Here is a 15,637-nt window from a genome sequence, read left to right as displayed (position 1 = left end):
TGTCCATGCCACTCTCTCACTTCATCCAAGCTTACCTTTCCCCCTCCCCGTGTCCTCAAGTCCATTCTCTACATCTGCGTCTTTATTCCTGTCCTGCCCCTAGGTGCTTCAGAACCATTTTTTTTTTCAGATTCCATATATATGTGTTAGCATACGGTATTTGTTCTCTTTCTGACTTACTTCAATCTGTATGACAGACTCTAGGTCCATCCACCTCACTACAAATAACTCAATTTCATTTCTTTTTATGGCTGAGCAATATTCCATTTTATATATGTGCCACATCTTCTTTATCCATTCACCTGTCGATGGACACTTAGGTTGCTTCCATGTCCTGGCTATTGTAAATAGAGCTGCAGTGAACATTTTGGTACATGACTCTTTTTGAATTATGGTTTCCTCAGGGTATATGCCCAGTAGTGGGATTGCTGGGTTGTATGGTAGTTCTATTTTTAGTTTTTTAAGGAACCTCCATACTGTTCTCTGTTACACTAGTGGTTTTTGACCTTGTGTTCCACAGAGCTCCCTTGGGGTCTACAAGGCTCAAGTGGGGTGGTGAAATGGGCAGGGCTCAGGAACATCCTTCAACCTTGCTTCAAAGAAAGTAGCTCCAAAGTTTTCTGTTGTATTTGCTTATGCAAATAAAACCTGGTAGCCCTGATAGCTAGCCAAAATTGAAGCAAAATGGTTAAAATCGTGTAAATAACAAAATAATCGAGAATTTCACACACAATAACATGGAGCTGACTATATAATAATTACCACATCAAAAGAGGAAGCTTAGTGATTTCTAAATAATAAAAAAATATTCTATTAGGTATCAGTGAAAAAATGGCAAATTATAGCATATTTACTGTACAAGGAGATTTCTCCAGAAATACTCTCAAAAGAAGGGTTAGCTCTTCCGAACATGTTCTTGAACTCATCAAAGACACCAAAAGATCCAGCAGTACTCTCTGGCATGCTAAATTAAAGAAAGAGGGAAGGGGGAAAATTAAAGCCAATATACGATAATTAAGAGAACAGAATAAGCAATTTCACTGAAAGAGATCAAACACTATTGTCACATCTTGAATGGATTATAAGTACTGTAATAATCCAAAAATCTGCTGAAGAAATAACAATACAATTAAATGCAAACCAACTAACGAACTGACAAACAACAACAAAACCACTTTTCTTAAAGATTGGTTAGCTCAAAGTAAAATAAAGGTATTATTTAAAGAGGCATAAATTAATACAGTATTTCTTAAATAAGCTGTTAGGCCCCATAAAATAGTCTGCTACCTTCTCATGTTGAAAATGTTTAATTTATGACTATAACTTTCTAAATAGAAAATTAGATGACATTAAGTAAAAGTGGAAGTATTAAAAATTACGAAAACACTAAAATATGACAAATGATTAGTTTGAACACTTTATTCTATCATGGGGTTTACTATGAAATATAATCGGTAATACACAAATTCATATAACTGTCTAGAGTAAAATAAATATTTGTAACGTATATTACAGCGATCGAAGTATACTTGCATGCATTATCTCAGCCGATCCTAACCAAAAAAAAGTCCTACAAAATAAATATTATCTCCCTTTTGGACATGACAAAATAATTCTGATATAAAACCTGAGAACAGAAGTTATGTTTCAGCAACATGTTTTGTAGAAGCAGTGAACTGTACAGTAGCGTAATGGTAGACATATCTAGAAATAAACTTGCAACAAGACTATAAAATAGCATGGACTTTATCCTGTAAGTAACATCAATCAGTTAAAGGTTTTAGAGTAGGAAAATAACATGATCGATGTAAAGTGTATGTGCTTAGATTTTTTCTTCCAGTTCAAAACTAACAGGCTCCAGTTCAAAATGGGGGAATAGAGATATACACATACATATACATATGCCTTTGTCTATCACCGAAAAGTCACTGAACTAAAAGTTCAGAATAACAAAAAGGAAGAAACACATACAGGAAAAAAGTGGGGAGGCAGTGGGCATTGGGAGCAGGTCAAGTGAGAGATTTAAAAATATTTCTTGAAGATGGAAGGAGAGATAGACAAAAGAGAAAGCTGCAGCCCAGAATCTCTTTGAATTACAAAGGGGCTCAGAGGAATGAAAAGCCAATCTGTCCCAAATCTGAGGAGGAAGTAAGAACGGGGCTGCAAGCACAGCGATTAATAAAAGGTCTGTCTGTGACATCCACCTCTCTCCTTGATTCCGAGTATACCGCACAGATAAGTCACCTTTTACCTTTATGCCCCAAACATGTAAACTCTTCTCAAAAGAAACTGAATGGCTTCTGCCAAGAAAAAGCTGAGATGTATGGTGGGATATTAGCATCAGGGCTGCCAGGTATAACTGTAAAAGTCTGCAGACTGGCCGAGTTGCCTAACCAAGGGGAAAAACAGGAACTGAAGAGTACGCAGAGTACACAGAGAACTCTTAATACTCAACAACAAAAAAAGAAACACCCTGATTTTGAAAAAGGGTGAAGGATTTGAATAGACACGTCTCCAAAGAAGATATACAGATGGCTAACAAGTACATGAAAAGATGGTCAATGTCACTAATCATTACGGAAATGCAAATCAAAACCACAGTGAGGAGAACATCAGACGAATTCAGCAGGGAGACGTTCTACAGCATGATCAGTCCTCCTCAAAACTCTCAAGGTCATTAAACAGGGAAAGTCTAAGAAATTGTCACAGCCAAGAGGGAACCTACGGAGGTATGACAACTAAATGCAATGTGAATCCTGGCTAAGATCTTTAAACAGAAGAACATTAGGTACACACTAAGGCAATTTGAATAAACTATGGACATTAGTTAATAATAATATAACAATATAGGTTCATTAATTATAGCAAATATACTAAGGTTAATCTGGGTACTCTCTGTACTATCGGCTCGATCTCTCTGTAAAGGTAAAGCTGCTGTAAAAAAATAAAGCTTATTAATAAAAAAATTAAAAAGCAATCTACATTAAATCAAAATAAAATTAAAAAATGATTTTTAAAAACCTGAAGTACTGATGTATGCTACAACATGGGTGAAAATATTATGCTAAGCGAAAGAAACCAGTCACAAAAAAACCACATATTCCATTTACATGAAATATCTAGAATAGGTAAATCTATAAGACAGGAAATAGATTAGTGACTGCCAGGGGCTGGGGCACGTGCGTGGGGGAGGGTGAAGGGGAAAGAGGGAGTGACTGCTACAGGGTATGGGGTTTCTCTTGGGGCGATGGAAATGTTTTAACATGGACAACTCTGAACCTACTAAAAAACACTAAACTGTATACTTCAAATGGGTGAATGGTATAGTATATTAATATATCTCAATTATATCACAAATATATCTCATGTATACAAGTTATATCTCAGTAAAGCTGTTATGCAAAGATAATGGAATAGGATTTCTCAGAGCTAAGCTGGAAATAAGTCTTCAGATCAAAAAAGTCCACTAAGTGCCCAGCACAATAAATAAAAATATACCCATACACTAAGTAGATGGGGAAGAAGGGAAGGCTTTTCCTTATAGTGTAATCCCAATTAATAAATGAAGATGGAATGATGGAAACAGAAAATTACTATTTGGCAAACCACCATATTAACTGTTTCAGTCAAGAATCATCAATGGATGCTAAAATGAGTGGGTTAAAGTATGATGAAAAAAAGATATTTACATAGCCTTAAGTTATATCCCCATAAGAAACTTACTAATTATAAAGAGAAAATACTAAAAATGGAAACACCTGGCAAAACACCACCTTAACCAAGTGATCAGTCAACATCACCAGTAATAAGATACAGATATCATGAACCCCTAGATATGATGCACTGTGAAAAGGCATAGCATCACTTGTGAGGTATGCATGCCCCAAATGCATAACTTGAATTTGATCATGAGAAAATATGCAACAAACCCAAATTAACATTTTGTGTATGTCGGCCTTAATTCTCCAATTACAATTTAGGTTTCTCCAACTAAAATCTAGGTTTCTATCTAGTGTATATAATCATATTACGTATTCATTATGAATTTGTCAAATGTCTGTGAAAGTACAGAGTAGAGAGTGGGCACTCAAGCAATACCTGATAAAGCAGCAATACAGGGCTTCCCTGGTGGCACAGTGGTTGAGAATCTGCCTGCCAATGCAGGGGACATGGGTTCGAGCCCTGGTCTGGGAAGATCCCACATGCTGTGGAGCAACTAGGCCCGTGAGCCACAACTGCTGAGCCTACGCGTCTGGAGCCTGTGCTCCGCAACAAGAGAGGCCACGATAGTGAGAGGCCCACGCACCGCGATGAAGAGTGGCCCCCGCTTGCCACAACTAGAGTAAGTCCTCGCACAGAAATGAAGACCCAATACAGCAAAAATAAATAATTAATAAAAACTCCTACCCCCAACATCTTCTTTAAAAAAAAAAAAAAAAAAGCAGCAATACAGTGTTTAGACTGGGTTACAGTCCTCGCAATGCCACTTCTATGTATATGACCCTGAACAACTAATTAGGTCCCTTGGAATTTAGATTTTCCTCTCTGTAAACTCAAGATACTTATACTATGTCTACCGCATTGGATGGTTCTGAGAAACAAAAGAGATGATGCAAATAAAGCTACTTTTGAAAGCACACAGCACTATGCCAATGGAAGCCATTATTATCAACTCTTCATTTCACGAAGCAACAAAATTATTTCAAAGCTGTTGTTTAAAACAGTTTCAACGCACCTTGAAAATCAGAATCAGTCTGTGTTAAAATACTCAAGAACCCTCCTAAAAGATTTTTCACAGTTCCCTGAAGATTAAAAAACAAAACATAAGAAATTAAATTTCTTACCTCATGAAAGCATGAAGCAACTGTAATATCATAATAAATTACTTGATAGTCTACTGTATACACATTTCTAGGTATTTTAAAATAAGTGGAGAGAATGCTATGTGTAGGATTAAACATAATTTTCATTTTGCTTTTCATGCTGTTTTGTTTTCTGAGTTTTCAAAACAATGACCATATATTAAAATTAAATGCAATTTTTCAAATATTATCCATTCTCAGAAACATACTAGGATTCTTATTAGTTAGCCAATGACAACATTAATTTTTATGCTACTTTGGAGAACTATGGAAATAGAAGATTTTTAGAATATCACTTGTACTAAAAACATACACTAAGGTATTATAAAAGGTAAGTAATCATCTCAATTTTCAGACAAGTTGGGTTATATATAAACAAAGAGATGAGTAATTGGGGCATGCGTGTGGTAAATATTGATCACATTTAACTAAATACATCTTTTACCTGTTGCATGAGTAGAAAAATATTCTTTTCTTTCTGCCTGATGATTTTCAAAAAACTCTCAAATACATGGGAAAGCACATCAAGTTTGGCTTTGCCAGTAGAAAGCAAATTTAATTCCAGCATACAAATCTCAGGATAAATTATTTCCCCTTGAGTGAGGTTTTCAAGTAAGTCATTTGGACTGCTTGATGCACTGAAACTTTCTACTTCAGGCTTTAAGTCTACCCCTAAAAGGGGGAAAAGAAAAGATTATTTTTATTCCCTAAACATTGAAAAAATATTTCAAATCTTGTTCATCATTTAGGAGATCTAGTGGCAAAAGTGCTATTTATAAGATGCTCACAAAACCTTTTCCTACTGCTTGACTTTTGATTACAATAAGTATCCTGAAAAATCAAATCATATGGATATTTTGAAGATAAATGAGTAGCCTTAAAAGTAATTCTGATCTTCACTAGAACCACGAATATTATCAACTGTAATTTTTACAGACCTGTGACACAGATTTAACACACTCCTTTGACACAACTGGAAAAAAATGCTATCCCAAACTTTCTGATGCCAAAATACCTAAATCACAGGGTAGTTCATTTGTTTGCCCATATCTCTGTGAAAACAGTAGGTCTGGCTATTGGTTGGATGAATTTTATACTTTGTCTTCTTCATAAGTGAGAAACAGACAGACTTTCAATGAATTTCAATTTCCAGTAATTTCAATGAATATTACATTTTGGAAATTTTAACTGTTACACTCTTTCAAGAAACTGCTGTACTCTTTTAAATTATTTCTGATACTTATTGTTTGTCTTTTCCACCAGAATATATATGAAAGCAGGGACTTCCTCTACCCTGTATTCTTAGGCACTCGGTCAATGTTTGTGATAACAAAATATATCTCATTGTTTTAAACTGCTTACAAGAATGCCAGAATTTGTTGTCAAGATCAAATGAAATGATGATGCAATGCACTTTTTAAATGTAAGGCAATATAATGTAAGGCAATATAAAATTCTAAAGTGATATTATTATGAACCATTTGTTAATTAATAATCTGACTTCAAATCCAATCACAAGTACTTCAGTGATATTTTACCATCATCCCAGGTTTCACTATCCTCAGGATTGCTTTCAGTATCTGCTTCATAACCTTCTTCTTCAACCAAAAGTTTAATACTGCAACACTGAGAATCCTCAGCTTCTTCTGAAAAATCACCAGGTTGGGATGACAATTCTTCTTCAGACTGATGACTCTATGAGATCAGTGTAATTAAAAGGCAAAAGCTGTAATGTTTGTTCATTTTTCATAAATAAAGTATTTACTACTCAAAAGTCATTTTAAAGACAGCTTCGGTATTTTAAGAAAAAAAATCTCAGGAATCAATATTAACCATTACACATTATGAAATTTGCACAGAATAATTTTCTTGATTAACACCTCAAAAAATAGCTGTCCTAAAAGATTAAGCTATAGGTCATTTCAGTTTTACTGAAAAATAAGTCTAAGAAATTTCATTCTAGTTATATGATAAGAAATGACTAAAAACCACAATGAGGTAGAATTAAGTTGTACTTCTTACAACTTCATGTGAATAAATATGTATTATTTTTACATATTTGTTCATGGAAAATATTTTTTCATGGGATTTTTATAAATAAAGTATTTCATAAATTAGATAACCAGAGAAGAGATGAAAAAATTTCAAGGAAATTCATTTTAAGATTTCAGAATGCAGTTGTCTATATAAAAGCATCTCAGAAATCAAGAGTTCCAGCATTAACTCCCTGTGAAATATCTTGTGGCATGAAATATTCCTTCTCTTATAAAAATGCTACTAATATCTTCATTTTAGAAAACACATATGAAGAAGCTCAGAGTATTTTATCTTTGCAACAGTAATAAAAGGTAGAGTAAACTTTTTTTTAATAAGTGGGTAGGTATTTTAACCCACCTAGGTATTTTGACATTTTAGGTAGGTATTTTAACATTTTCCAGTTAACCAGCTGATTCAGTAATATGATGAAGGCATTAGTAGTTATTTCAGTAAGTTTTTAAGTTATGACAAACAGTAACATAAAATATTATGGCAGAAGATTATAAAATGCCAATGTATGTCCAGACCAAGGAATTTAAAAAGAAGCTACATAAGGATAAAGGAGAGGTGACAATTAACTAAAGGTAAGGAAACATGAAAGGAGAGGGAAATTAACTAAATATGTATCCGAGTTTCAGGAAAAAAAATTAAAATAGTTATTTTAGAAAACAATGTTAACAGAACAACTAAAAACTATGACTGCTATTTTCTATGCAAGTACTAGTCATTTTTAATGCTGAGTGATTTAAAATTAAAGTGAGAAGAGTGTTCTGGAAATATTAGCTGTACCAATATAGGATCAAATAAGACAGCTGAGTCACTGCCATCCCTGAATTGTTATTTAATAAACTATCAGTTTATACGTAAGACTTATCAAATACCTTTCCACCTAACTAGAAGTAATTCTCAGAAAATCTCCAGATTAGATGAAGAAAAGCATGTCATACTGCTCTCCTGTTTTTTATGAGATATAGCACTGACTAAATACAATCCACCCCACATGACGGTGACATGGCCCATCGAACTCACATGACCAAATCCTGGCCCATATGTCCTAACCACATTCGTTGGTGTCTTACTCCCATCCCACACGCTTCTGCCTCTGCCAGTCACACCCAAACAACACAACTGTCAGTTATTCATACCTTCTCAGTCATAGCATCATCGTGTTCAAAATCTGCTGAATGATTCCCCAGTGCAACTCGAAGCAGGGCATCAAATAAAGGCTTTGCTAATTCTGTTTCAATCACCTTTGACTTGGAAAGATGGCTCCTCATTTCAAGCAGTATATTTTCCACAGACAAGTTCTAAGGTAAAAAAAAAAGAGAGAGAGACTAAGAAAATTAACATGCTTTAAGAAAAAATTAAACAGTGACAAAACAAATGATAAATTAAGTTACTTAAGTAAACACTAGTCCATTTATTTGCAGTTGATATGAAATTAAAATGACTATAAATACCTAGAGCTTATACATTCTACTGTTACAATTAATAACAACATTTTAATTTATCGAATGCTTTACTCATCTTATTTGGTTTTGAATTTCAATGTACCATAAATTAATTGTATCACGCAAAAAACGTTTAGTTAAAACTTCAGGGGTTTGATTAACCATCTCTAGATTTTACAAATTCCTTCTTCTTGGAGATTCCTTAAGACTCTAAGAAGCACTTATGTTCTAATCCTTTTCTCTTCCTCCCTTCTTTACTCCTTCCCATCTGTCCTTGAGGGGAACTCTCACTGCTTGCCTATGTTCCTCTACTAGGGGATGAGGCCATAAGGATGGATAGGAAATTGACTTCTTCCCTAAGGAATTATCTCCATCCAACGTGAGACACAGATACGTACAGACAAGATATGATGGTGACCATACAAGAGCTATAAATAAAGTTCTCTGAGTACAGAAAAGAGAGGATGTGCCTGAGAGACCTGTCAAAGTGTCCAGAGGAAGGACTGTATGAGATGAACAATGAAGAACAAGTTGGAGACAGCAGGCATAGAAGCAGAGAGAGAGAGAATACGCCAGACAGAAGAACAGGTACAAAAGTACAGAAGTGATGACAAAGAATGGCATCTCGAGAAGGTGTCAGTTCAGTATGGCTGATTGCAGCATGGTGAAGGACAGCAGGAAATTAGGCTAAACAAGGAAGTGAAAGCAAGACTGTGATGGGCTCTGCGTGCTATACTAAGGAGTGTCTATTTTAATTGTGAGTAACGTGGAGGCAACAAGATGTTTTAGACAGGAAGCATTATGGAGGCTGGGACTGCAGTTAGGAGAGCCTGCTGGCTGACAGAATGGTTAGGAGTGAGTTAGTAAGGAAAGAAGGGATCTGCCATATTCAAAGTGTCCTTAGAAGCAAGGCCCGAAACTGAGGACTCCTTTTTCTCTGAGACATGCTCTCAGGAGAAATTTGCAAAGGTGTGAGGGAGGCAGAATATGTCAGGGAAAGAAGCCAGGCAAAGATGCGGTTCCAGAATAACTGTGTAGCCCCAGCCTAATTCCATGGGAAGCTCTGGAGCCTCAGCTGCACCACAGAAACTGGCACCCCCCCGCCAAGCCATTCCCATCAATCACCGGCTCTGAGCACCCTCCCCAGGTCGGCCAAGGGCACTCCTTGGGAGATGCGTGCAGATGTGAGTCCTCAGCAGCCAACATCTGCAGTAGACGGTGGACGGGGGTATCAGCTTGGTAGGGGATCTGGGCAGGGCACCAAACAGAATCACACCAAGGCTGAAGAGTCTGAACTTTGAAATACAATACTCATTATTACTCATCTGACATTCAATGAGTAACTAATGCCTTTCAGAGTTGGTAAATTTGTCACATGTGGGTTCTGAATTCCAAACTAAAACGTAAGCTTCTTGAGGGCAAGAACAGGGTCATGTACTCCTCTGTGTCCGCCACAGTACCTGGTACTGTGCTAAGCACGCAGGAGCACCTCAAAACTTAGAATCTTTGGAAAAACAAAATGACAATAGTATTACATTAGAACTTTAAACAAACAAACAAATAAATAAATATATGTATATGTAAAACACAATAGCTAGATGAAGGACAAGTTACTACCTGATTAGGTAACTCCAATTCCATCTTTTGCTGACTAGCTCTGGTGCCATGAAGACAAATAGCCAAAAGGGCTTCCAAAAGTCGTATGCCCTGAAGTGAGGTCTCGCTTTCTCGACTCGTAAATACTTTTGCTTCCTCAGGAGCAGCTTCTGCGGCTGGAATATGTTCCACGTTCATGGAAGAAATAGGCTGTGACTCCAATTTACCTAAACTGTCAGCACTCTTTTTCAGACTACCCAGTTCTGAAGGTGTGGGGTCACTTTTCACAGTCAAAGATAATAAATCTTCCTTCACAGTGTCCTCAGATTGAGAAGGTCTGTGTAAATCTTGGTTTTCATCTACATTTATATCTCCCTCCTTTCTCCCTTGCTCCTCTTCAGGACTTCTGAATAGTTCCTGTATTATCATAAATATTAATTTATGGCATACTCGGAAACCACCAAGTCTATAAAACTGTTTCTGGAAAACTGGACTCAACATGTAGATCCAATGACACATTGACCAAATGTCTGCTGCTTGGTGCATGTGTTTGGGAGAGGGCAGGACGAGGCTCTCGAGAGAGAAACATGGCAGCATGTGTTGCAAAGGCTCGCTCGCTGTACTGTCGTAGCCAGAAGTATCTTCTGAATCATTGGCTGACTCTCTATCAGATTCTGCTTCTTTACTTACGCACAAGAACGCCACACAGAGGAAGAGGTTTATCGTGTTGATATAAACATCCTGGGTGACAGACTTCCGTTTCTTTGGATAAGCATCTTTGAGGCGGGCATAAAATTTGCTAAGACTCTGAGAATCTGAATAAGCTTGCTGGTTGTACAAAGTACTGACATTTAAAGATGACAGCTCCTTCTGTTCAAGGTCTGTCCCATCAATACCTGGAATTGAAGAATCTTTCTGTTGTTGCCCTAGGCTGATTATCAGAGTTTCAAATGCTTTTAGCGAGTGATTTCGAATACCATCTAAGTAATTTAATTCAATTATTTGGTTCACTCCATTACAACTTAAAAACAAATCTCTTATTACCCTGTGAGAGAAAAAAAAATATGAGAGCTTTTACATATAGCAACATCATTTATAAGTAGGTACATATACTATTTAAATATGTCATTGCTAAACACTACCTATTTCAACTCATCAATTATCTGGCTGAAGTCCTCAGATATGACCAGGATCTTAAGTGGCTTTCTAGTTACTTTTATATCCTTCTTCAAACACTCCAGCAGCATTTGAAAAGAACAGATTACAATGCATCTCAAGTTAAACGAAGCAACACATCTCAAGTTAAGTTAAACGAAGTGTATTTTTCTCCAAATGGCAAATTTCTCTATAAATTCTCAGTGCCACAGCCACCATCACATTTGAGATGGACACTCCGGAAGCCCGGAGGCATTTGTGTGTCCATTTGTTTGTCTGCCTGATGGTTCACCCAGGACATTTGTTTGTTTTAAATCTGTATGTCACTCAGGGAAAGAACCAAACTGCAGATCTGAAGTTTATCAGCTCTGTCTCAGGTAAGACTCACGGATCTGGATCACTGTCCAAAAATATGCCAAGGAGTTAAAAACTTTCAAAGCAAAGTCAGTTCTATTTAAACAATGTCAGAATGTCAGGAATTTTAAAAAAAATGATTGTAAAGATAATGAGTGATCACAGATGGGTTGTATTTTATTACGTTTTTTAAATGGTATATGCATTAATTTGAAAGGCCAAACTACCCATCAGAAGCAAGCTTTATTTATAAAACTATTTTTTAAGTATCAGAGTTGATAATCACAAAATCTGCAAAACTCATTGATGGGATTCTAAGTAATTTTAATTTTCTTCTTTTTGCTTAACTGTATTTTCCACATATATTGCTTAGGCAATAAATGTAGATATGGTATTTAAAAAATAATAATTCCCTTAATTTCACTACCTCCATAAATAATTATCATTTTATGTATATGTATATTTTACCTAGTTGTAAATAAGTGGATGATATTTTAATTTTTTTTATTTTATTGATAAAATATTATAAGCATTTTTTCATGTCCCAACATGATCCTTTTAAACATTATTTTTTAATGGCTAATAATAGTACATCAACAAAATATAAAATAATTAATTTAACCTTGCCGCTGCTGTTGGATATTTGTGTTGTGTCCATCTTTTTCTCAGAAATATATTTAAAACTTTACTTTTTCTTTTTCAGAGAAACTAAAATCAATGGCTCTATCCTCTTCTCCATGACCACCCCAATAAAAACAAACAAATGAACAAATACTAAATGTTAAAAAAAAATCTGACATGGGATGGGAATTTTTTGGTAGTTGTTAAACTAAAAAATTAAATCCTAGGAAAAAATAAATAATAAAGATATTCAAAAGCATACAATGAGAAAAAAATATCTACACACACACACACACACGAACCTTGATTTAAGCAGGATAGGCAGAGTTTTTAAATAAATCTGAACCACTTCCTGGGGCAAACACTGGTCATGATGGCTACATACATGAGTCTGAGCTGAAGTAATGTCGAGCTGTTGACAATGATGTGCTAATTCAACTCCTCTTTGGAGCACAGGATTAAATATGTAGTTATACAATTTCCACCGAACAACTATATTGCCTTTCTGGATTAAACTGGAAATGTGACTTGCAATCTGCACACTACATAATCTGTCTTCTTCAAAAACAAAATTCTGATAAGCCTCTAAGGCATCCCATTTCCACAACAAGTCTTCAGATCCACTGCTGGGCAGGATCCCTTGAAATCTGTAAGAAGGACTGGATAAACCTGAGGAAGGTTCAGCATCGCATGCGTTTCCCTGCAGGGTCTCTTCTAATTTGGCTAGTTGATCTGAGTCAACGGTACAAATATTGCAAGCTGCTTTCTTAGTTTTTTGTGGTATCTCGGCTCCTCCTAACTGATCCAAAATAAGTTTGTTAAGAATATTTAATATATGCTGCCGACAGTTTTTCAGTGCTGGCGATTTAAAAGCATAGAGCAAAGGGATGATCACAGATTTGGGATCCATACAGCAGCATATGCCGATGTTCTGAACACCCGAGAGAATCTGGACGCACGTGCTGCTCAAGGAAGCCTGCTGCAGTAAGCGTAAACACTGGTGAGCACACACTGCAATGCAACAGCACCGCTCGGGGTAATACACGTCTCCATCTGCCGTCTCTTCAAACGGGGTTTTGGAAACTTGGTTTTTAAAAGCCGAAACCAGCAGACCTGAGAGATCTCTGTGGTGATGCATGAGGTGGGAATATTCACACCGTCTGTGCCTCTTTCTTGTACACATTGAATGATGAAGTTGCTCTGACTTCACTTTTTTGACAGTGCTCATTATTTTCATCACACTATTGATGAGGGCTTTCAAATGTTCTGAGGCCTCAGGAGGAACCCCATCTCTTACAACCAGCCACTCCATTTGAAGAACTGCTGTTTCAAGTAAATGAAATCCATGATGCTGAATGAATTCTTGAACCAGATCCATGGCTTGACTGAAGAAGAAAGGATTTGAAGCTGCACTTTGAAGACAACAGATCAGGATCTGTAAAACTCCCTCTAGGAGCTCTGGTAAAAGAAGCGCTCTATGGCGATACTTGGAAAACACAAAATCTTCCTGAACCTCTTGTAGTGTTTTCTTTTGTCTTGGTGCAAAAGGGTCAGGCTGCTTTTCTAGGCAAGTTCTAATTTTTAAAGCTGCTCTAAGCAATTCCGTTAAATTTTTTCTAAGACTTTCTGGCATCATCTCTGCCATACTAATATCTACTGACATAAGATGCAACACTGTTCGAAAAAGCATCCGTTGAATCAAAGCCACCGGTTCTTCAGTCCAACCTGCAGAAACCATCCGACTCTCCAAATTGTCGCTGAGATTACAGTAGTCCCCAAAACCCGCCAGGAACTCAGTCAGCGTGGGCACTACACTGGCAGCTAGAGCAGAATTATGATTCAAGGTAATGTCAAACTTACAAACTTTCTCTAATAAAGATAACAGAACATGACATAAGTCAAATGGAGAATTGTGCATGTGACTGATGACAGACAAGGCCGCTGGCTCACTTAAAATGTCAGTGTTTGACTCCTGTTTTGGAATCTTCTCTCTGGAATTTTCCAAAGCCATGGTATTAGGAGGGGTCTGTTCTTTGGTTGATAAGTGGTCAAGCTTTGCTGTAAGGTGGTCTTCTTTAGGAGACTGTGTTACAAAACGCTGCAGCAGATGGGACCTTCTATGCTTAGTCATTACTATACTTTTGTCATCTGAATTGACTTCTGAATCTGAGGTGGAGAGCTGTGTCTTTCTTGCATCTCTTACAGAATAGCGATGGGTAGTTTTACGCTGTCGTCTGCTTTGTCGAAAAACATTTACTTTTGCAGAAACCTGACCGGCTGGGGCACTTCCTTCTAAATATAATTTTTCCTGAGTAGATCTTTGAGAACTTGAGTTCTTTTCTTTGGTCAGGATTATATCAGCTGAGAACGGTAGATTAAAATCTAACAATATGAAGAAAGAAAATTTAGAATACCTTAATGTGTTTTAAAACTCAGTTTGCATAGGTGATTACCCTCTTACTTATCATTCACTTTAGGAGTTTATCCTCAGTATATTTTTATTATGGGGCTGACTTCCTTTAGCCTTCTGTTATGTCTCTACTCCCCCTCTTCCCCTTATCACTTCACTTCCTTATCCCACTCATGTTAAGTACCAGGTGGCACTGGTTCAAAGGATACAAATTGATTCTGAAAACAACAAGGAGAACAGTGTTAGGAAAGTAGTGCTGGTATTTAGCGCTACTATTCCTACCATTTTACAAATCTCCTCCGATAATGCCATTAATTAAGTCACAGGGGTATATTATATTCTCAAAACAGTATTTAGTTTAGAGCCCTGATATAACTTAGAAACTTTAAGATTTTCTAAAATTATTTTAAAATCATACAGTAGATACCAAATGTTCTCCAAGACTGAAGTTAAATGAGTTATTCATTCACAATATCTACGGCATGTGCTACGCACTGAACTAGGCACAGGTACAGGCATTCCTGTTTCATCCTCAGTGCCTAGAACCTAGGGCTGCCGTGTGGTCACCACTCAAGACCTATCTCTTAGGGAAATGAATAACTTTTCCATACGAATTAAAAAGATAATGAAATTGGTCTTTCCCTTTGCAATAACACGTAATAAGATCTATACGAAAGATATAGTTACAATTCAGAATGAATAAATTTAAAAATCTGTAAATAAAAGACTTGTGCTTTAACTAAGGGAGATTAAAAGGAGTCTGACAAATTCCATGTATGCAAAAGATGCAGGCAATGAAGACAACTTCCCCAAAAGGACACAAATTAGATTTCTTAAGTGATTAACAATTTGTGAATTCTATAAGTTAAGAAGAAAACAAAAGCAGAATCAGTGAATCAACAAATATGTAGGATAACAATATTACAAGAGCTTAGGTAACTCCCTAAAAGAGAGCTCCATATCAGAAATACATTAAAAATGCATATATGGCATTAAAATACAATTCAGGAGATTTTTCTTTTTTTTTTTCCAACCTGAAATATCCTTAAGCATCTCACAATTCGCATATTCCAGAAGTGGTCAAGGGGGAAAACTGTTAATCCCTTCACTGAAACATTTAAACTAAGTTTCATATACTTAATATGATATGT

The 15,637-nt window shown here is 36.3% G+C and overlaps 1 protein-coding gene across 6 annotated transcripts in view; it reads right to left on the bottom strand.

Moving 5' to 3' along the window:
• Positions 1-15,637, bottom strand: part of LYST (lysosomal trafficking regulator) — a 197,721-nt gene that overhangs the window by 124,515 nt on the left and 57,569 nt on the right. For all 6 annotated transcript variants that reach the window (XM_082640698.1, XM_082640696.1, XM_082640699.1 and 3 more), the window contains 7 exons: positions 12,379-14,458; positions 9,968-10,991; positions 8,045-8,206; positions 6,401-6,557; positions 5,308-5,534; positions 4,736-4,802; positions 855-964 (listed from right to left, as the gene is read on the bottom strand). In XM_082640698.1, coding sequence (XP_082496824.1) covers positions 855-964; positions 4,736-4,802; positions 5,308-5,534; positions 6,401-6,557; positions 8,045-8,206; positions 9,968-10,991; positions 12,379-14,458 — 3,827 coding nt within the window. The remainder of the gene's footprint in view (positions 1-854; positions 965-4,735; positions 4,803-5,307; positions 5,535-6,400; positions 6,558-8,044; positions 8,207-9,967; positions 10,992-12,378; positions 14,459-15,637) is intronic.

The sequence above is a fragment of the Mesoplodon mirus genome (genome assembly GCF_964341445.2).
Source record: "Mesoplodon mirus genome assembly, chromosome: 2".
NCBI lineage: Eukaryota > Metazoa > Chordata > Mammalia > Artiodactyla > Ziphiidae > Mesoplodon > Mesoplodon mirus.
This window is presented reverse-complemented; position numbering and strand designations above follow the sequence as displayed.